The 22,509-nt window shown below is 37.4% G+C and overlaps 8 protein-coding genes across 8 annotated transcripts; 5 read left to right on the top strand and 3 right to left on the bottom strand.

Moving 5' to 3' along the window:
- Positions 1-263: 263 nt before the first annotated feature.
- Positions 264-1,438, top strand: SOCG_03041 (40S ribosomal protein S0B). Its single transcript, XM_013161531.1, has one exon. It carries the CDS (start codon positions 334-336, stop codon positions 1,195-1,197), a length of 864 nt encoding a protein of 287 aa, XP_013016985.1. The 5' UTR covers positions 264-333; the 3' UTR covers positions 1,198-1,438.
- SOCG_03043 (HisK/Mak2 protein kinase Mak2) lies at positions 1,172-10,331 on the bottom strand. Its single transcript, XM_013161533.1, has one exon. It carries the CDS (start codon positions 10,228-10,230, stop codon positions 3,292-3,294), a length of 6,939 nt encoding a protein of 2,312 aa, XP_013016987.1. The 5' UTR covers positions 10,231-10,331; the 3' UTR covers positions 1,172-3,291.
- On the top strand, positions 1,386-3,117 carry SOCG_03042 (DNA replication factor C complex subunit Rfc3). The gene is made up of 6 exons (XM_013161532.1): positions 1,386-1,720; positions 1,913-1,977; positions 2,029-2,242; positions 2,297-2,370; positions 2,426-2,797; positions 2,838-3,117. The coding sequence occupies exons 1-6, from the start codon at positions 1,653-1,655 to the stop codon at positions 3,062-3,064; spliced, it is 1,020 nt and encodes a 339-aa protein (XP_013016986.1). The 5' UTR covers positions 1,386-1,652; the 3' UTR covers positions 3,065-3,117.
- Positions 10,332-10,460: 129 nt separating the features above from the next.
- On the bottom strand, positions 10,461-12,231 carry SOCG_03044 (galactose residue biosynthesis protein Pvg2). The gene has a single exon (XM_013161534.1). It carries the CDS (start codon positions 12,072-12,074, stop codon positions 10,902-10,904), a length of 1,173 nt encoding a protein of 390 aa, XP_013016988.1. The 5' UTR covers positions 12,075-12,231; the 3' UTR covers positions 10,461-10,901.
- Positions 12,232-12,544: 313 nt separating this feature from the next.
- SOCG_03045 (methionine-tRNA ligase) lies at positions 12,545-15,172 on the top strand. Its single transcript, XM_013161535.1, has one exon. It carries the CDS (start codon positions 13,041-13,043, stop codon positions 14,706-14,708), a length of 1,668 nt encoding a protein of 555 aa, XP_013016989.1. The 5' UTR covers positions 12,545-13,040; the 3' UTR covers positions 14,709-15,172.
- SOCG_03046 (DNA polymerase delta small subunit Cdc1) lies at positions 14,439-16,748 on the bottom strand. Its single transcript, XM_013161536.1, has 2 exons — positions 15,075-16,748; positions 14,439-15,008 (listed from the first exon to the last, which is right to left on the bottom strand). Exons 1-2 carry the CDS (start codon positions 16,231-16,233, stop codon positions 14,755-14,757), a joined length of 1,413 nt encoding a protein of 470 aa, XP_013016990.1. The 5' UTR covers positions 16,234-16,748; the 3' UTR covers positions 14,439-14,754.
- A 2,174-nt stretch (positions 16,749-18,922) lies between these two features.
- SOCG_03047 (uncharacterized protein) lies at positions 18,923-20,316 on the top strand. The gene has a single exon (XM_013161537.1). It carries the CDS (start codon positions 19,083-19,085, stop codon positions 19,353-19,355), a length of 273 nt encoding a protein of 90 aa, XP_013016991.1. The 5' UTR covers positions 18,923-19,082; the 3' UTR covers positions 19,356-20,316.
- A 360-nt stretch (positions 20,317-20,676) lies between these two features.
- SOCG_03048 (GTP binding protein) lies at positions 20,677-22,504 on the top strand. Its single transcript, XM_013161538.1, has 2 exons — positions 20,677-20,774; positions 21,107-22,504. The coding sequence occupies exon 2, from the start codon at positions 21,213-21,215 to the stop codon at positions 22,392-22,394; it is 1,182 nt and encodes a 393-aa protein (XP_013016992.1). The 5' UTR covers positions 20,677-20,774; positions 21,107-21,212; the 3' UTR covers positions 22,395-22,504.
- The last annotated feature ends 5 nt before the right edge of the window (positions 22,505-22,509 follow it).

Below are 22,509 nucleotides of genomic sequence, written 5' to 3' on the forward strand. Positions count from 1 at the left end.
AAACCGAGATGAAACGCTGAATTTCCACAGAAATTCTGTTGAAGTTACTTTCAATATTTGAAAATAATTGACAATGAGAGTTTAATTTTACCTAAAGGAATACACTGCGAAAAGCAATGCTGGGAGGGAATGTATTTAAGATTTCAAGTGTGGTATAACGTGCTATAAAACTCACTACTGTCTAAATCACAATTTGGCTTTTACCTTACAAATGATGTTGCGTTAGGCGACGCTAGATTTCTTTTGGGTTGAAAAAGCAGTCACGGGGCGACAACACCAAGACCAAGAGGAATACGAAATTTCCTCCAACCACCAAGAGGTGCACTAAGCAAAATGGCAGAATCCGTAGCCCGTCCATCAGTTTTAAATGCTACTGATGATGATATCAAGAAGCTTTTAGCTGCCGACTGCCATATCGGCTCCAAGAACTTGGAAGTCCGTATGGAACCCTATGTTTGGAAGCGTCGTTCCGACGGTATCCATATCCTCAATTTGGGCAAGACCTGGGAAAAGCTCGTTCTCGCTGCTCGTATCATTGCCACTATTGAGAACCCTGCTGACGTTTGTGTCGTTTCTACTCGTGCTTACGGTCACCGTGCAGTTTTGAAGTTTGCTGCCCACACTGGTGCTACTGCCATTGCTGGTCGTTTCACTCCCGGTAACTTCACTAACTATATCACCCGTACTTACCGTGAGCCCCGCTTGATCATCGTTACTGATCCTCGTGCTGATGCTCAAGCTATCAGAGAAGCTTCTTTCGTCAACATTCCCGTCATTGCTCTTGCCGACACTGACTCTTGCTTGAACCATGTTGATGTTGCTATCCCTACGAACAACAAGGGTTATAAGGCCATCGGTTTGAACTGGTACCTTTTGGCTCGTGAAGTCCTTCGTCTCCGTGGTAACATCTCCCGCACCACTCCTTGGGAGATCATGCCCGATCTCTACTTCTATCGTGATCCCGAGGAAGTTGAGCGTGAGGAGGAAGCCAAGGCTGCTGCTGCTGCTGCTGCCGAGGAAGAGGCTCAATTGGCTGCTCAAACTGCTGCCGCTGAATTCGAGGTGAATGACAGCGCTGCCGGAACTGTTGACCCTACCGTTTTGGATAATGCTACCGCAGGTCAAGTTGGTCAAACCACTTGGGAAGGTGATGCTGAATGGAATACCACCGGTGCTGCTCCTTCCGAATGGGCTTAATTTCTGCTTCTATTATCATACAATTAAAAAGATTCACTATTGAAAACTCTTTCAATTCAGGTTATGCTAATAATTAAAAGCCGTTTGGTGCACATATGGTAGTGAGCAATCTAGGACATTGATATATTGCACTAGCAGCGTGACAATGTAGTCGTATTTGTAGTCGTGTGATAGGAAATAATAGTAAGTAAAGATAAGTTTAATGTAGGGAAATGTTCCATTAGCTTTTATTTTTGGTAAGAAAGTTTTTTTCGATGGTTTCAGCTTATGATCGATCCGCGTATCTTGTTTTTAATTTATTTTTTGAATAGGAACAACGATTATATGTAGAGCTGTTCAAATTCAATTCTAAACTTCCTAATCTTCCGACTGTCGTCTTACCTTAGGTGTCTTGCTATTTCACTACGACAAACATCCATCTGTAGCATATTGACTTACAATCTTCTATATCGGCAATGGATAAAGGAAAAGGACGAGCTATGGATATAGATAATCCTATACAGGACGAATCAACTCTTCCATGGTATGTATTACGAATGGATCATGTTCGATATTGAATTGTTATTTTTGACGTGTATTGCATATCTCTTACTTTCAGCGAATGCTAGACGCAAAATGAAAACTCTTTTGGATTAATTGTTTATTAGATTAAAGGATGCACGAGCTTCGAATTCATAGAACATTGTTTCCAGGTTTCATACTAATTGTCAATTAGGGTGGAAAAATATCGTCCTTCAGGATTAGAAGATGTAGTTGCACATAAAGATATTATTTCTACACGTAAGGTTTTATTCAGCATTCATGTGGGAAATATTGGCACTAACATTTTAGTGGATCGATTCATCAGTACAAACAAAGTTCCCCATATGTTATTTTACGGTCCTCCAGGAACAGGAAAGACATCTACTATCCTTGCCTGTGCTCGAAAGGTATATGGCCCTCAGTTTCGTAATCAAGTTATGGAACTGAATGCAAGTGACGACCGTGGTATAGATGCCGTCAGAGAGCAAATTAAAAACTTTGCTAGCACGCGTCAAATTTTCTCGTGAGTTTTCAAAATATATCTAGGGTCTGATGTTGCAAAACTAACTTTTTGTAGATCCTCATTTAAAATGATTATTTTGGATGAAGCGGATGCTATGACTCTTGCTGCACAAAATGCACTTCGAAGAGGTAAGTTAATCTACTATAGTTTTACATTTATGCTCATGCTTCCTTATGATTATAGTCATTGAGAAGTACACGAAAAACGTTCGTTTTTGTATTATTTGCAATTATATTAACAAAATTGCACCTGCTATTCAGTCACGGTGTACTCGTTTCCGTTTTCAACCACTTCCTTCTTTGGAAGTTGAAAAATATGTTGACCACGTTATTGATAATGAGCATTGTAACATAGATTCAGAAGCCAAAGATGCCGTCCTGAAGTTATCAAGGGGTGATATGCGTAAAGCTCTTAATATTCTACAAGCCTGCCATGCAGCTTACGAACACATCGATGAGTCTTCCGTTTACAATTGCGTTGGCCAGCCTCATCCTTCAGACATAGATTATTTCATCAAATCGGTAATGAATGAAGAATTCGTTACTGCCTATAATGGTATGTCTTCAAGTTTTAAGAACTTATTTAACTGTTCTAGCAATTCTTTCCATTAAGCAACAAAAAGGCTTGGCTTTGCAAGATATAACTACGTGCATCTTTGAAGCATTGGATGAACTTCAATTACCAGCTAATACACGTATTTTCATTTTGGACCAGTTGGCAGCTATTGAACACCGTATGTCATTTGGTTGCTCGGAAAAAATTCAACTTAGTGCAATGATTGCAAGTATAAAAAGTGGTGTTGATCTAGCCGCTAGAAATTAATGAAATATTTTCCAAAAAAAAATAAATAAAATATAAGAAGACTAAGATTCATGATACATATTCTTAAAATAGAAAATAATTCCAATTGTAGTTATTGCGCATACATCCCAATAAATATAAGTCTTATTCATAACCACACTAAGTAGATCATCAGTAAATAGTAAGTAATCTATTACAACATTGAAGCCATTAAGAATTCAAAAAGTTCCAAAAAAAAATCAAGGCAATTACGAGTCTTGTTCCTGCAAAAAGTATTTTCTGATCATACCTTGAAGCTGCTGCTGGGTAAAAGGTTTCGTAAGGTAGTCATTCATGCCTACATCTAAACATTTCTGTTTAGCAGACTTCTGTATATCCGCTGTAAGAGCTATCACAGGGACATAGTTCCCCGTGTTCTGTGAATTTTCGTAAGCACGGATTTTGCTAACAGCTTCGGCTCCATCACAGATCGGCATGTGGTAATCTGCGAATATTATACCATAATATCCATGAGGTTTAGATTTAAATATTTCGACCAACTCTTGTCCATCATTCACAGTCTCAACTTCGAGTCCCAAATTCGTTAATTGCTTACTTAATAACTTCCGAGCGATTAAATTGTCTTCCGCTATCAAACAAACCTTCGTTCTCAATATTTGCAATTCCTCAGAATTAAATACTTCTTTCGGGCGTGCTTTATGAGTAGAAACTTGAAGTTTCGAAGTATCGGAAAGCTTATCGTGGTTGGCTCTTTTAGTTAATAGAAAGCTCACATTTTGAATTAGTTTCGATAATCGGACAGGTTCTGCTAAGTACGAAACGCGATTCTGATTTTTGTCAAGGATAGTAACAAACGGGTCAGCGTTTACCGCTGATTTTAATTTAGTTCTTTGTAAAGAAGGCATTAGGATTATTAATGAGGTATTTCGAAGTAAGGGGTTGGCTAGTATTTTCATAATTAGGCTTTCCGATTCCTTGTTTGAAGCCTCAATACAAAGGAAATCATAAGGGCTATTAATTTGTTGTGCTTCGAGTAAGATTGTTTCAACGTTCTTTGTTAACTGTACAGTTTTCGAATAAGCAAGAGAAAACAGTGATTTAAATAGGGACCTCGTAGTGATAAAGGACTCAACTATCAACACTCGAGTTGACTTTAATGCTTCTATTATTCTAGCAAAGTTTTGATGAGTTTCTTTAAAATGCTCACGAGATAATTTAAAAGTGGCTTTACTTAATCGTACGTAAAACCAGAAAGTCGATCCTTCATCGTACACAGATTCAACACCAATATTGCCATCCATTATTTTACATATTTCTAAGCAAATTGATAGTCCAAGACCAGAACCGCCGTAAATGCGTGTGGTACTGCCATCTACTTGAGTAAAAGGCTTGAATAAGAGTTTCATCTGTTCTGGTTTTAATCCAATTCCGGTGTCTTCTATTTCAAAATATAAATAACAATCAGCATCTGACAATTTCGGATCATCTTTAATTGAACAACGTAAAAGAATATGGCCTTCTTTTGTAAACTTGGCTGAATTTCCTAATAGATTTGTAATGACCTGCCTTAGCTTTGCAATATCACCGGCCAGAAGAGCAGGAACGTTTGGGTAGATATCGTACGAAATTTGGACAGGTTTGTCTGCTATCGAAGGATATACTAGTTCAATACAATCCGCGATATTTTCTTCGACATCGAAAATTTTGCTAGGTTCAAGTTTTATTTTCCCAGACTCTAGCTCGCTAAAATTTAGTAAGTCATCGATTATTTGCACTAACGAAGTGCAGCTTTGTTTAGCAGTAGAAACAATATCATGTTGTTCATCGCTGAGTTTGGTGTCACTAAGCAACGATAGCATACCATAAAAACTCGAGAAGGGTGTTCGTAACTCATGGGACATACTTGCCAGAAAATTTGCCTTTAGGTTTACGGCACGTATAGCAGCTTCCCTTGCTTCTTTTTCATCATTGATATCTATGCAAACTACAATCCATTTCGTGTTGCTTGAACCTCTTTGCAAAGGTAAACCACGACATAGATGCCAATGAAAGCTGCCACTCTTTTTTAAAAGAAGTTCAAGCTCACCAAACTCTTCACTTTTCAAATTTTCAAGTTTCTTTTGAAAAATCGTATGTTGTTCTGGATGTATAAACTTCTTCCAGCTAAGAGAACCATCAGTGTCTACCGTCCCAAAATAGTCGTGTTTGGATGCGTTCGTAAATTCTATTTCTCCTATTTTAGAGTCCAAAGTCCAAACAATGCAAGGAAGGGAGTCCAATAAAGTTATACATTGTTCTTCGATATTCTTATATCTTTGATATGAAATCTGCTGTGACTCGATCAGCGAAACGTTGTCAGTAATAGTATGACGAAGGTTTTGAAATAGGAGAGCATTTGATATACTTATCGCAATTTGCTGAGACAAAAGCTTCAAAAATATAACATTTCCAAAGTGCATTAAATTACGGGGAAGCTGGAGATATAAGGCACCTATCACAGTGTCTTTAAACTGCAATGGTATAATTATGAAAGAATTCAAGTTGTGTTCTTCCTGAAGCCAATTTATAACATCTTCGTCTTCTGATTTAGATACACCTTCCAGCGTAACCATACGTGAATTGGTGAAAACTTCAGACAGAACGATTTCCGGAATTTTTATATCCGACTCGCATAAAGGTAGAGCAGGCTCTAAAGCTTCGCTATATGTTGAATTACCAAAAGCGGATAATACAAACTGAGAATCACTCTTCAAGATAACTGCAGCAAAGTCAACCTGAGAATACTCAATAATCAGTTTTATAACTGTAGTAAGTAAAGATGCAAGTCTTAATTTACTCGATAAAAGCTGTCCACATTTGATGACCGATATAAGAGACACAATGTCCAAATGTCCACCATCATATTCATAGCTATAATCGTATTCTTTTTCGTCTTCACTCTGTTTTACGCTTGCATCACAACTCGTAAAAAAATCGATTTCCTTTTTCTGAAACAAGAAGTCATGCGATGTGAGACTGAAATCGTTGATGTCCTTCTTCATTAAATCAGGTATCTCTCGGAAAGCACTATCCATCATAGTGGACTTCGAAGAAAATACCGGTTGATTAAGTGAAAGAGAAAACTTTTCAGAAAGTAGTTTCTTTAACCTATTTTCAACGCCGTAGCATCCTATATCTCTATAGTGGTTAAGAGCGCGCAGGTAATAAGATCTCGAAAGAAACGTAAAAGAAGCCGTAAAATAAAATTCACCGATAATTTCAAATAATAGAGCCAATTCTATTTTAGAAAATTTTTGATGCTCGACATCTACAGCTCTTTCAAAGTTTTTTGCCGCGTTCATAAAATCCCCTTCATTTCGGAATATCATGCCTTGTAGAAAATAAACCCATAACAAATAGCTTTTAATTTTATAATTGTAAGCAAAATCCTTCATTGCATCCAAAACCCTGCTTAACAGGAACGATAGCTTTTGCTTCTCATCGTCAGACATGTCTTTTTTCCCGTATAAAATCTGTGCAGCAGAAATGCCTATAAATCCCCTAACTACTCTGTAGAACTGTTCTAATATTTTGCAGTCCGAAACTGACAGATATTCTAGAGCAATCTCTACCACGTGATCATAATGTTTGAACAATGTACATACATAGATTAAGCACGAGTAATACCAAGTACAATAAGTAGATGGCTTCTTAAACAAGAACTGCTCAGACAAGGTCTCCTGAGACTTTTGATTGGTCGAAAGAACATTGTTAGGGTCATTATTGTTAGTCAGGCCGAATAATGCCAACAATACACTTCGACAAAGATATACATATTGGCTAAAGGGTTTCTCAATTTCCCATAAAAGTAATAGCGTTTCTGCATTTTCTTGATCGAGCAGAAGTTGGTGTATATGAGCTCCACGGATAAGTCGTTGTGCCGTCAAACGTGCCAGCAAATAAGACCCATATATTTTGTCACCAAATATAATGCAACGAAGTAAAATCCCTTCTAGAGACTGATTTCTCATACTAGGATGATCCTCAAACATATTATATTCATTACGCATCACCCAATGTATCAGCTCGGCATGGATGCTGGCACTTCTTCCTGGTAATGCAAAAATTGACGGATATGTTTGGATTATCCTTAAAAAAATTTCTGGTCGCCTTCTTTTAACGTAACTGTACGAAGCCAAGAAGATGAGCGAATAACTTAGAGAAGTATCGCCGTATTCGTAGTAAAGTTTCGCTAGTAAAAACGAAAAGTAGTAGTAATAATCTTGGGAGGCGTTGAAGAAAATAAAGCAGATATCAGAAAGCAAAGTAGATATTATGTTAATCTTCTCCGGATCAATAGGCTCGCGGCGCTGGATCTTGAAATTGCACGAAAGAAACTTCGAAGATAAGTCATCAAATAACCTGTTTAATACTTCTTCGTTTATATCTTTTTCAAAATGAAAATTCAGTCGCTCAAAAATTGTAATGACTTTTTCGATGATATTTTCTGATTTGCCTTGATAACACTCAATCTTCGCCAAAAGTCTCAATGCTGGAAGATATTCAGATATAGAAACCGTATCCAAATTTATTTTTCGTAAAATAGCGAAAGCATTTTTATTGTCTTTGTTCCACCAATAGCACATTGCCATACCTATGCGTAGTCTTGTCATTTCATGGTTATTTAGATGACCTTCGGAAGATGGCTTCTTTGTTAATAGAAAAAAACAAGCTTTCAGTAACTCCTTAGCATACATGTAGGCCCCAAATTGAACTAAATGGTCAGATACAGTCTGCATCGCCAAAATGTAAGGTTTTGTGTTTGGAAATTTTTTCACGACACCCAACCCTTTTAGAATATGATGAACACTATCATTTTTGAAGAACTTCTTAGCTTCCCCTTCGATCAACGCACGGGCAATGAGAGCGTGCATGGTTTCTGCCTCTCCTGCACTAATTCCAGACAAAAATCCTTCCCGTATGTTACTAGAAGTAAATCTGCAATCCATCCAATCCCCAGAGAAACTGAAAATTGGAAGAGGAAATTCAAGTACCTCGTGAAGGGGGATGAATAAGCCTAAAGGTTTAGTTACCAGGTATAACAAGTCGTAAGAAAAGGGCGAAATAAGTAAAGCAGCCCAAGTTAAGAACTTTCTAACTTTATCGGGGAAAATATCTTCTACATAATTTGATATGACTTGCGGTAATTCACAAGAAGCTAAAGTTCTATATTTTTGTTCTATTAACCGCAGATCATAAGTCCAGGAATTAATTTTTTCGTTGAATCTGAAATAGTTATTGTTACGTGCAATGTCTAAAGTAACCTTTAGAACCAAAGGATTCACGTAGCTAACGTTCTGTAGAAATCGAGCTAATGGGTCTAAGGTTTGGGTGGGATACCGCAGATAATAGCCCAAAAGATCGAAAATATTTTTTCGGTCAAAAGGCTTTATCTTAATATGAGTGACCATAGCCTGAGGTATTTCATTTATATACAACGGAAGAGTATCCATAGCAAAATGATCACTCCAAGACAATATCATTAGAATTGGTAATCTGCGTGCTATGATGCCACGAATAAGTGATATAGAACAACCGTCAGCCAGATGAAGGTCATCTAAAACAATGATGGTAGACCGTATCCGACATGTGAAACTTAAGATTTCGAGAAGACAGACGATAAACCCCAAACGACCACTAGCACTTCTTAATTCCTGAGGATCTCTCGGTTTAAATTTTATGTAATTTTCGTGTTTACAATGGTAATTATATTTGGGAGATAAAAGATAATTGAGCTCTGGAACACATTCAAATAATGGTCCCATATAAACGAGTTCTTCTCCAAGAAACTCCCATAGAGAAGAGAAATAATTAATTACGGTCTCCATTTCTTCACGAAGTACTTGGCGTAAAACCTGTGAGACGCAATCAAAAACACCAGAAAAGGGGGAAGCGTGGATATTCTGAAAAGAACACAGCGCAAAATAACCGAATTTTCTTGCTTCTACTGCAATAGATTGTAACAGAGTTGTTTTGCCGGAACCGCTTCCACCTGTTACGGTAATAATATGGCAATACGTCGCTTCATTTTGAACTGAAGAATTCTTGAATAAGTGCTTTTTCTTAATTCGTAATATATTTTTTCCGCTCGTAAAAACCTCGCGTTTTGAAGAAAAGCGAGCCAGTTCTTGAAATATTTGGGTGTAATCAGAGGGATTACATATTATAAGTTTTGGGAAACTCAATTCTTTTTTACTATTAAAATTTAAAACAGAATTGTTGAATTTGAAACTAACCTGTTTAAGCGAAGATGAATGGTGCAACAAAAGCTCATAGAAAAGGAGACAGAGTTCATCAGTATCGCTATAACGTTCCTCAATAGATTTGGTAGTCATCCTCTGGATAAGCTGATCAAGTGCTATGGGTACGTCAGGACGTCTGGACAAAACGGAAGGGAACTGTCGAGTATGGATGGATTGAACTATACGCATTGGTTTTCCACCCCATGGGTAGCATTTCGTCAACAAGACATAGAATGTAACACCTAAAGAATAAATATCGGAACGGCTGTCTAATGGTCGACCCACACTGCCAATTTGTTCTGGACTAAAAAACTGGAGCTTATGGCGAATATCATCAACTTGATATAGTTTTTGCCAATTTAATGAAGATAATGTAAATCGAATTGGTGAAACACTGGTTCCAATAGTCAACAGTTTAGCATATATAGAATTATCAGTGTTATAATGAAAAGAGTCTGGGCGAATTTCTCCATGAACAAACTGTTTATCATGCATAAAAGAGAGAGTATGGCATGCAGCCAAAGCAAATTTATAAAATAACCTCAAATCCACCGGACGCGAATCAGACAACCAATCCTTCACAAGATCAGGGCCAGGGTCATCAAATATGAGTACTCCCATAGATTTGTTCAAAAGCAGTCTGTATCTTGGGAGTATAGTATAGCTATCGCCCTTTGAAAAAGACGATAATTGTCGCAACAAAAAGTATTCATTTTCGAGCTTGGCGATTTGCAAGGAAAATTTTAGAACTACATTTTTGTTCGTTTCCTTATGTAGTGCTTTTACGAATATTGCTGTTAATAAAGAACAAGGGTTTGACTTTTCCCTTTTCGAAAATAGTGTAAAATCGTTTAACTCTAGAAGTGCAGCATCAATTGCTGAATTCAAAAGTTCTATTCCACTCATTGTATTTTATTTCACATTAAAAAAAAAATCATAAAAAATAGCCTTTATAATCCAAAAACAAAATATTTTACATTCTTTCAATTTGAAGTGGTCATCTACGTGATTCACGTAAATAATACTACTACCATAAGCTTTGCCGAATATAGCCGAGGGCGGTATTCAAATACTGATATCTACCGAATTCTAAGGATAAAATAATAAATAGACTAGTAACAAATACGAAAATAAACTGTTTGAATTGACTAGCAAGCTTGATTGAAAATAACCTGCGTAAAACAAAAGAAAGTATGTAAAGAGCAAGTCAAAGGAAGTCAAGTTCGTTTATAACTCGATAAAAAAGTAAGATTTAAATTGTTCAATATTTATATTAACGTAGCTTCAAAGTTGAACTTGAATTCAAAATTCAAAATCAGAACGTAAAAGAAAATATAAAACAGTGAAAAATTTCATAAAGAAAATAAGTAAAAACTGAGCATAAAAACACGCAGAGAACTGCTGTCAGTAATTCACGGGGCAGAAATAAAAACGAATGTAAGGCAAACCAAATTAATAAAAGAAAAAATGATGACGAGGATGATGCAAACCATGAAAAGGTCTTTGAGGGCTGATAGTAATGACTATAAATAAACAACGTAAATGTATATAAGAGAGAAAGAGAGGAAAGACAATAATCAAATTCCCAAAAGATCGTAAACTGGTAACCAAAAAATTCCCCATTCAGTTCCGTTCATATTTAAGACGTTATCCACACAATATTGAGGATCAAACATACCATTGTCAAGGAAACAGATGTCTGATGATTCAACGTCCGATGGATGAGACCAACTACTAGCAAAAGTATAGTCAGGGAGAGCGATGATATGTGGATTGTATTCCACGAATTTTCTCTTGTCTTTAAGATAAAACTCTTTCATGATATATGTCTTGTCATACATTTTCGTAGCGTTCAGTGCCATAAAGTTTGAAAACTCTGAAACTCCTTGAAAGGGATGTCTATTCAACAAAGATTCTGGTACATTTGATTCGTAAAGTTCTTTGATAAGGGATAAAACAAAAGGATGTCTTGGGGAGGCCATAAAGAAATCATACTGTAAAGACTTCGGAGCCAAGAATAAAGGGTGATATTCGATTAAATTAGGATTAGAATAATTTCTAGAATTCAGTAAAGCAGATCTTTCAGCGACTTGAATAGCATGATCAAAATTCTTTAAAGCCTGAAAGGAACGAGAAATCCATAAACCTCCATACTCGTAAAGCCCCATCAATGTTGCCCATTGTGCTCTAGCTGGGCGATTAAGCATTCTCCATGATTTCAAAAAAGAAGGGAAATTGCTTTGGATCAATCTTTCTAAATGCTCTTCCGACCATTTCACATATTCCCAGTCAGGATGTCTGTAACGGATGTCGACTTCGAATTCTGTAAACTGAGATAAGTACATGTTATCATCCGTTACAAATGTATGAATAACTCTTGGGATTTTATAATTCCATTCTTTTATTATCTTGGCCGTCGGGTCGTGACCGTGACCTTCAAGAAAATCGGACCCGGTATGAGCTTCGTGAAGATGAAGGTTCTCGCATTCTCCGCCTTGGTCTATTTTATTAACACAATTCACTTTTGTGTAAGAATTTATATTACGGTCGGTAGCATACGATAATGCATCGTCTCCCCATTCTTCATAAATAAAAGGCTTCTCCTGAACGCGAAGTTGAATATTATAGACACTTCCAGTTCCGTAAGATTTGAAAAACCCAAAAATAACGGCGAATATAACGATGAAAGGAATTGAAGCCTTCAACAGTTTCCATATAACAAGTCCATAATGGGGCTTACCGGCGTCCATACTCAAGCATAAAAAAGACACGCCCTCCTCAATTGAACATATATATCTACAATTTTATTATATAATTCAATACGCCTTGGAATTGTTCGTTTTCCTCTCACAAAGCTGACTCCTTGGAAAAAAATTAAGATACGGATTAAGTGCCCTGACTTTGTCATAGACGACCATCTTAGCTTAGCGAGAAATACCAAATTATTTGTAGAGGATAACGTATTGTAAGGACGTGTACTAATAAACAAAACCAGTAAAGTAATGAAAACAATATTTTTTGGAAAATAAAAGTAATTTTACGTGTCTCTTTATAGTTAGTTGTTTTTAGATAGGTAAAGTGTTAGTATTAAAAAAATTGTTTATTTATATTGTTTTTTTAAAATGATTCAATTAATGTAAAAAACCTTTTGAGTAACCTTGCTGGAAGAATGAAATACTGATAGCTTACAAAATTTTAATATCTGTCAATACTATTTACATTTAGTTTGTTTTCTTTTTCTTTTGTATATAGATATGTTTCTGACCGACATAGTGATTAGCCGCAAGAGAATGCCGTTACGCGTACTTGTTGACTTGCGCGTATCCATAGTAAAACGTCAGAATATCTTTGTGAAAATAGTATGGTTCATGTTTAATTTCGTTTTTCCTTTCATTTGACGAAGCACTTACTTTACATGTGCATGCATGGTTCTTTCAATACCATTTTTAGAAGCTGGTGAAACTTTACACCATTAGGTTTTTTTAATTTATAAACAATTTGCTTACAGGACGCGTCTTTTTGATGTTTATTGTAAGAACTGAAATTCCCGGATCTTGAAAGCGGATTTACCATGTAATTTACACATAGACAGATTCTAGCATAATACTGATAAACTTGAAAGTTCTTCATTGTCTCTTTTTCTTATATTTGTGTGGTACTACCAACACGAGGGATTGCTTATCCGACCTTCCAAAACGACTACAACATTTTCCTTAATGTTTTTAAAGGGTCCTTTCAAAGTGACCATTCCCACTTTGCAGTCTTTATCAAAACCTTTTTTAACAACAACACCTATATTCTATGTAAATGCTGCACCCCATTTAGGGCATCTATACAGTTTGGTCTTGTGTGACTCCATTGCTCGGTTTCAAAAGATTTTTAGAACAGACCGACCTGTGTTTAGCAGCACTGGTACAGACGAACATGGACTTAAAGTTCAAACAGTGGCCCAAGAACAAAATAAACGTCCCTTGGACCTTTGTACTGAAAATTCACAGCGATTTCAAAATTTAGCTGTTCTTGCAAATACAGCATATAGCCATTTTATCCGGACAACGAATAAACAACACGTAGCAGCCGTTCAAGGATTTTGGAATCAGTTAAAAGAAAAAAAATATATTGAGTTCCAGCACCATGAAGGTTGGTATTCTACGAGCGACGAAACCTTTTATCCAGAATCAGCTCTTCAACGTATCGTGAACGAAAAGACGGGTGAAGAAGAACTAGTATCAACGGAAACGGGAAAAAAGGTGCAATGGTCTAGTGAAATGAATTATCATTTCAAGCTTTCTTCTCTTCGTTCGCGACTTATTGAATTATATGAGCAAAACCCTAATTTTGTTCAGCCTTCCATATACCATAACCAGGTTTTGTCAGAGTTAAAATCTGGGCTCCAGGACCTTAGCATCTCTAGACCTCGTTCACGCTTATCTTGGGGAATCCCAGTTCCAAACGATGATTTTCAAACCATATACGTTTGGTTAGATGCCTTAGTCAATTATCTGACTGTCGCTGGATACCCATGGAACTCATCAGACCCTGCAAGTGGAGGGTGGCCTGCTGATGTCCATATAATAGGTAAAGACATTGTCCGATTTCATTGTATTTATTGGCCTGCTTTTCTTATGGCAGCAGGTCTTCCTTTGCCAAAGCAGATACTTGTTCATTCACACTGGACGATGAATAAAGTGAAAATGTCGAAATCCCTTGGAAATGTGATTGATCCTTTTGAACTTATAAAGGACTACGGAGAGGAGATTGTCAAATATTACCTATTAAAACAAGGAAGGTTAACTTCGGATTCCAACTTTGAGATCGAAGGACTAGAAAAAGATTATGAACATGATTTAAGAAGAAATCTAGGAGTGCTTACATCCAGAATACAATCAAAAAAACTGTATGTAAGTGAAGAAGTCCAAAAAGAGTGGACTTCCCCTATAATGGGAATAGAAAAACATCAAGAATATATAAATCACTTATCTCAACTACCAGATACTTGTGCTGCTTATGCGCATCAAGGACAAATGCATGCTTTCATTGAAACTCTACAAAATACTTTACGTTCAGCTACAAAGTTGCTTCAAGAAAGTGAGCCTTGGAACTTGGAAAGTAATTCACCTGCCCGAACAGATGTATTAATGCTCACAGCTCATACGCTACGGATATGTGGTATTCTTTTTCAAAGTGTTATTCCCCAAAAATCATCAGAACTTTTGGATCAACTAGGCGTTCCTAAAGGAAATCGTACTTTTAAAGATGCAAAGGATACCTTTATTGCTACCCAATTTAACTTGGGGAAAAAACAAAAGAATCATCTATTTCAAAAAAAAACACCAGCATCCACGATAAATTCATCAATATCCGAAACTTTCATCAAAAGTTAGGAACAAATACTAATTATCCCATAAATTATTAATCTAATCATTACTATTATTCAACGTTTGGCGTGGCCACACCGGAATTGTCTAATTTTCGAGGAAATACCAAGGCGCGTACTTCCAAGTTCTTAAGATTAATTAGAGTTATAATGCCAGTTTTACGGAACTCTGGAACGGATACGAGTCGCACGGACTTGGACTGACTTTGAATCAATTTTGTACCAAACTTTGGTTGATTACCACATAAATAAAGATCTGGCAACTCATCCATGACAAAAGTATCTTTATCAGTAAATGGATAGCACCCTAAATTTTTGTCGTTAGTAATGGAAGAAGAAGAAAAAAATACAAAAAGAAGAGGAAATAGCTTACATAGAGTATCCGGACTAGTAGGGGTAATATGATTCCATAAAATGGTATTTTCCATCAACTGCAAAGAGGACTTGTAAGGGTGATATTTACGAAGATCATCAATATTCTGTCCACTGCTTGCAAGTGTCAGATTGTCATGAATTGAAAGCCAAGTTGGATTTGTAGTTGTTTGTAGGGAGCTTCCAATCCATGCTTTTGCGTTTTGTAACAGTGCTGGATGAAGAGGCTGTTGAGGAAGAATATTGGTACTGTAATCATAAGGACCAGGGACTAGGGTGACGTCTACGGTGGAACAAAGCTGATGCAAAAGGGTATCTAGTTGTATAGTCGGATTTGGATTATAGCTTGATGTATCATATCCATAGCGTTTTACTTTTTTCTTCCCTACCGGGACAGAGGGGGTAGAGGAATCGGAAATCTCTATAGCTGGAGCGAGGCAATTACCAAGGATCATGAAACGCTTAACGCAAGTAGGGTCAAAAGAAGGACTTATGGATGGGAGTATACCTCGTAGATAATCGACAACTTGATGTAAACCGATTCCCTCTATACCGTCGTTTGAAAGACCCAAACCACTAGCGACGGCCATGAATTCAGGAGCATCGTCCTCTTTCGGATCTATGGACATGGGTATGGAGTCGGATTGAGTCATGGTTTCGGGAAAGCAGACGTCGATAACGACGAAGCGACCGGCCTCATCTTCATGACCAAGAGCAGCCATCACGACACCGGTGACGACACCGGCGTCGTACATAAAAGAACCAGCGCAATCAACACGGCCATAGTTATCCTCGAGGGAATATTGAATGCCGCTGGAGTCAGAGTCGCCGTCTTTGAGAGAGACGTAGGGCGAATCTTCAGAAGCGGTGATGATGGTGTGGAGTTGAGTGACATCGTCCATAACATTTGGCTTCAAATTGGAAGTCATGTAGGCGGTACCGATGACCCAGCAGTTTTGATCATTTCGTACATCCAAAACGCGATTCAATTCAGGATGATTGGGCCATTTCTTGCGAGCAGCATGAAGGAGTTTTGGACGAAGAGCAGTTAGTCGGGCAAAGTAGATGCTTGAATACTGCTGGCTGAAGGTTTGTTGATGTAAATTGAGTTGGAGTCGATTAAGTTCTTGACAGGGCACAGAAGTCCGTACAGCAGACATGCTGAAGAAGGAAAATATTTAATATTTAAAAGAAATTGGAGAATAAAAGAAGTGCCTGGGCGTCTCTTGGTAATCCTGGAACCAATGAAGGAAAGGAGAGTGAAAGAATCGATATCAAAACAAAACAAAAAGGGAAATTTTTAAAATTCAAAAAGTGAAAAAGAAAGGACGAGGAACAAGACAAGAAAAACAAGAAAAGGGACTTTTGTTTTATCGCGTGTATTATGGGTGTGTAAACAACACTTTTCGTGTGAAAGAAGTCGAAAAAGCGTACACCTCTTTGTGATGATATTGAAGTGTGAACTTTGGTAAGACACTGATTTACAAGAAAGGAAACGAGTAGAAAAAGAAAAGAAAAAAAGGGATGGGGAATTTAACAAACAAAGCAAGAATTGATGGATGAAATGTCTTTTGCTACAATTTTGATAGAAAACACTACATATGAATAGAGATTTGTAGAAAGCAAAATGTTAAACGTGTAACGTATTCGAAGTATATATGCAATAAACCAATTAGTGTAAAAAAAGAAAGCTATGGAATTTCAAATTACATTACTTTAATTTTGGCTCCGTAAACAGATTCAGAAAAGCAATAGTAGAGAAGTTTTGTTGGATTGAGGATAGTGACGGGAAACAATATTGGAATTGCCACAACCCAAGAGAATTTAATTTTTTTTTTTTTTTTTCTTCAAAATTTTCAAAGAAAATTTTTTTTTTTGATTCTACTAACCGAGACAACTTTTCGGTGTCTGGATTTGTTTTGTTCTCTTGGAAAAGATTTACTAGAAATTTTGGGTGTAAGAGGCAAGCAGTTAGTCAAGACAAGGTAATCATAATCATAAGTCATGCTGACGAAGGTAGCAGAAAGAAAGAAATTGTATAATGTATAATGTATAATGAATGTTAAACAAGTTTCAAATTCTTAGAAGAAATAAAAGAAAAGATAAATCGTTCGATTCATACAAAGTTTATGACTATTGAATCGCTCATTTCAGCGTAATGGAATTTTTCTTTTCCTAAAGACTCCGAAAGTCAAATAATGAATTACCTATACCTACATTACCTAGTTATGATGGATTGACTCTTTGATAAAAAAAAGGAAAAAGATCGGACTGGTATACCGTCCGTATGAGCTAGCACATTGCAAAGTCACGCAAAATTCCCATTCCCTAGACATTCCCTGGGGGAGGAAATCCCCTTTCGGAAGCAGTAGCAGTAGTAGTTAGCAGCAGCAACAACAGCAACACTAGTAGAACACTAGAGAAGAAAATTAAATTAATACATGTGCCTCTTTTTGGGTTGAAAGAAAAGTTTCCTTTGACAATGGCTTGTAACCTTCAAAAAATCACCTCGTGGTTCATCCTAAAAGAAAAAAAAAGAAAAACATGCGACTCAACTCAACTCAACCCAAACCTTTCTTAGCTGCATCTACCCTTTGCAAGGTCATAAAAGCCACAATGGCATCTTGAAAGCACTCATCAAGAAAATGTCATTTTACTTCAACTGTTATTTTCTATCTATAGACAATGATTCGTATGATATAAATAAACAACACAAACAACATAAATAAATAATACAACAACAATCAACAAACGGCGAATAGCTATTAGCTAACGAAAAAAAAAAGCAACCAAGAACGTAAGGTGCCATAGCAACTATACTGGGAAACCACTCTGGTGGCTTCTTGTACATCTCGTTGTACATCAAGTCATAAGCAAAACAAACAAAACAAACAAAACAAAACAAATAAACAATGTTACGAAAAGATAAACAAACCAAGTCAAACGCCCGGGCGTTGTGGAAAGCTTGTTGGAAACATTGACAATTGATAGGTTCATGATTTGACTTCAAAGTTTACCCACAAGAAACAACAACAAATACAAACAACCAACTAAAGTCTTGAATGTCAAAACATTGGCGTCATTGATGTCATTGCGAAGCTTGTTTAATCCTGCGATCTTTTTCCATCGATTGATGTCTTGGGCGACAGGAAAGGACTCATAGCATAGCTTGATTTAGCTTGACTTGTTATAGCTTTGGTTAGCTAGGTATACCATACCATAGAAACAGGATTCATTCCCCAGCAGTTGCATAGCATAGTAGCAATGTCAAGTATGGAAAAGATAAACCTTTTTTCTTTTTCTTTTCAATTTCAATTTCATTTGTTTACTAGCTAATTTTTTATTATTTTTCTCAACAAACTATTCATTCAACCAACGTCTATGCATATCAATACAAAACGACTATAGTTATCAATTTCATTTCATTTGATTTTATTTTATTTCATTTCATTGCCTTTCCTCTACTTTTGTATTGTGCTTTCGTTGCTCATGTACTTAGTGTGTGCGCGCTTTCGGTTGTACCATGTATCCCCCCGTTATCACCTCTTCTTTTACTCCACTCATAGCAATCAGTTGGCCGCGTACCCCACCTTACTACCTGCGACAAGACGATGTCTCGTTGGATAATGTTGTTTGTTTGTTATTTCTTTTAACAAACTTTGTTCCTGTTCGTTTTCCCCTCTGGAACCCAATCGAACGTCAAAGTATTAACCTTCGGAATTAAAAAAAGCATTTTTCTGTTTCGCAAGTTAGGTATTCTTAATATGTGGCTTATCTCACTATTGTCGGGAGGGGGCTGACTACCCAATCACCACCACCCTCCCAAATTTTCTAAACGTCATGCTTCTGGCAGGGTAAGGGTTCAAGAGATTTTTTTTATATAAAGAGTGTAGGATCGGAACATTTTCAGTCAGCATCATATTCGGACTTTTCCTATATTCCTATACAACTTTAGGTCTATATTTAATTATTTGACTTTGTCCAAATTATATTTATTTGTCCTTTCATAATGTACTCTCGTGTTCTTGCTATTGCCGCTATTGTCACTATGGCCTTGGCTGTTCAAGCCGCCAACAGCACTGCTAACAGCACTGCTCCTTTCGGTAACGCTACCACTGCCGCTGCTAACGGCACCAACGGTACTAATGGTACCAACGGTACCGGTGGTGGCTCCGGTGCTGAGTCTTCTAGCCCTAGCGCCGCTTCCTCTCTTACCAACTTCAGCTCTGGTGCCTTCGTTATCGCCATGATTGCTGTTGCTTGCTCTGTCATGTCTCTTTAAATTCTCACAATATGCCCTTAGCATCTTCTGCTGAATGTAAATAATCGCTACGAGTTTCTTACTACTGGCCAATAAATACCTCTAGTAGAGAGGAGTCAATAATATTGTCTGCAATTTATCGACGTTTTCTATTTCATATGCTGTATATTGCTGTTGTCAAAGTATAATGAAAAAAAAAAGTCAGAAGGGGTACCTCGAGCGGTTTGTATTTGCAGAGGACAGTCGTATGGGGACAAATGTGGTGTAAATAATGATATAAGAAGTATTGATTCTTCTCTGCTTTCGATCTTTTTTATTACTTTTGTTCATTTTTCTTTTTAATTCTGTGCTGGATTCTGTGCTACTGGTTGTTGTTCTTGATGCCAAAAGTGTTTACTAAAATATGTTGAATACAACCAAGAAAATGTAGTTGTGAGTGTTTCTTTTTTTCTTTTGCTTGGAGGAGGAAATTTTTGCAAGTACCAGGATTTCTTTGTTTTGCTTCTAATTTAGAATGTCAAAAATTTGTTTTATTTCCCCATCTTGCCTAGATGGCACACGGGGCTCCTGCTCCTGCTCCTCTGCCTCTCTTCCGACTGATGAATGGGGGGAATCTGTGATTTTCTCTTTTTTTATGAATTTCCCCATTGATCCATGGTCTGCAGGACGGTAGCTTGGGAGTTTTCCAATCTTTTCTATTGGCTTGTGCTTGTATCGATACATGAGCGTTCTTTGAAGAAGAAGAAAAAAGAGGAGGAAGGTTTGAGTTTTTCTTTTTTCTTTTTCTTTGATGAAAACTCATCATTGAGTATTGATAAGTGCTGTTTAGGAAGATTGTCATTTATTATTTTTTTTCTCTCGTCACGCGTTTACAAATACATGTATACATTATTCTTTTGATAATATTTTCCTATTGAATTGTAGAATTATGTTTAGTAGTAGAAGTAGTAGTTAGTAGTACATCGAGTAATAGGAACTGTGAAATGTAAAGTTTTGCATTTTTCAATTTCAGAATGTCATATTTATGATCTGATGTGGTAGCATAGACACGAGATGAAGAGTTGAGTCCGTCATTGATGAGATTTGAAGGAGACGTGAATGATTTCTGAACATTACAAAACCTATAGCATACCAAAGCAAAGCATGCTATCATGTATCATGTATCGATCATGCATATATTCGAGTCTTTTCTTTGACTTGACTTGACTTGACCCTGGAAAGAGTTGAGCAAAATGTTACAAATTTCCACCACAGCTCTTGTAATTCGTTGCACTTTACTGTTATGGATTAGGAGCTAGAGTGTATTTGGAAGTGCTATGTTGGAATTCGATATGAGCGGACGAAATTTTTGGAAAAAGGGCAACGCTTTACAACAATCCAAGAGCCAAATACTGCTGCAATAGTAAGTATTAAAAAAGGAAACGGCATAAAAAGAGAAAGGTATGTTAAAAGAGAAGCTATAGGAAGTTTGGAACTTGGTTTTGTCATGCATTCCGTGGATGTCTTTTGAGCAAGCATTACGAAAGATTGCGATGTAGTTTTATGAAACTTCCAAAGGTGTTTTTGAACGTTCACGAATGTATCATTTCTTTTAATGTTACGAAAAGAAAACGAGTATTGCCTTTGGTTGATTCGTAAGACGAAACAAAGTCTTTTTTGCCAAATAAAAAAATAAAAGCAAAAAACAAGTCTCAAACTGGTTCCTCTATCAATGTTCTCATCCTGATGATGACATGTATATAAAGCAGAATGCTAACTGCTTGATTGAATAGTGTACTCTGGTTCCACTGTCTCTTTTCTTCGTCACGACTGATTGAGTAGTCTCTTTCCCGAAAGCTGATACTTTTTTGATCTATCTATTCCAACCCACTTTACAGCATGCCTCCTAAGAAGCAACAGCAGAACGAGGTTCGCGTCCAATGGGGTCGTCCCGGTAACAACTTGAAGACTGGTATTGTTGGTATGCCCAACGTTGGTAAATCCACCTTCTTCCGTGCCATCACCAAATCCGTCTTGGGTAACCCTGCCAACTACCCTTACGCTACTATCGATCCTGAAGAAGCCAAGGTTGCTGTTCCCGATGAGCGTTTCGACTGGCTCTGCGAGACTTACAAGCCCAAGAGCAAGGTTCCAGCTTTCTTGACCATCTTCGATATTGCCGGTCTTACTAAGGGTGCAAGCACTGGTGCCGGTTTGGGTAACGCATTCTTGTCCCACGTTCGTGCAGTAGACGCCATCTACCAAGTCGTTCGTGCTTTTGATGATGCTGAAATTGTTCACGTCGAAGGTGATGTTGATCCTATTCGTGACTTGGCCATCATTCGTGACGAATTGTTGATTAAGGATGCTGAGTTCGTCGAAAAGCATCTCGAGGGTCTCCGTAAGATTACCTCCCGTGGTGCTAACACCTTGGAAATGAAGGCCAAGAAGGAAGAGCAAGCTATTGTCGAACGCGTATATGAATTTTTGACCGTCAACAAGCAACCCATTCGTAAGGGACAATGGTCTAACCGTGAGGTTGAATTGATCAACACCTTGTATCTTTTGACCACCAAGCCCGTCGTTTACCTTGTTAACATGAGCGAGCGTGATTTCGTTCGTCAAAAGAACAAGTATCTCCCCAAGATCAAGGCTTGGATTGATGAATTCAGCCCCGGTGACACCTTTATTCCCATGTCTGTTGCTTTCGAAGAGCGCTTGACTTCCATGTCTGAAGAAGAAGTTGCTGAAGAGTGCAAGCGTCTTCAAACCAAGAGCATGCTCCCCAAGATTATCATCACTGGTTACACCGCTTTGAACCTTATCAACTACTTCACTTGTGGTGAGGATGAAGTTCGTTCTTGGACTGTCCGTAAGGGTATCAAGGCTCCTCAAGCCGCTGGTGTCATTCATACCGATTTCGAGAAGGCTTTCGTTTGCGGTGAAATTATGCACTATCAAGACTTAGTCGATCACAAGACTGAAAATGCTTGCCGTGCCGCTGGTAAGTATATGACCAAGGGTAAAGAATACGTAATGGAAAGTGGTGACATTGCTCACTGGAAGGCCGGAAGACGTTAAAAAATAATTATATTTTGTTTTGTCCTAGAAAATGGTCTACATGAAAAATTTCAATTGGTTTTTTGTTTAGTATAGAAGGGTCTCTTGTTAAGCCGTAGTTGTAGCGACTGACCAA

Source organism: Schizosaccharomyces octosporus (genome assembly GCF_000150505.1).
Source record: "Schizosaccharomyces octosporus yFS286 unplaced genomic scaffold supercont6.1, whole genome shotgun sequence".
NCBI classification, from domain to species: Eukaryota; Fungi; Ascomycota; class Schizosaccharomycetes; order Schizosaccharomycetales; family Schizosaccharomycetaceae; genus Schizosaccharomyces; species Schizosaccharomyces octosporus.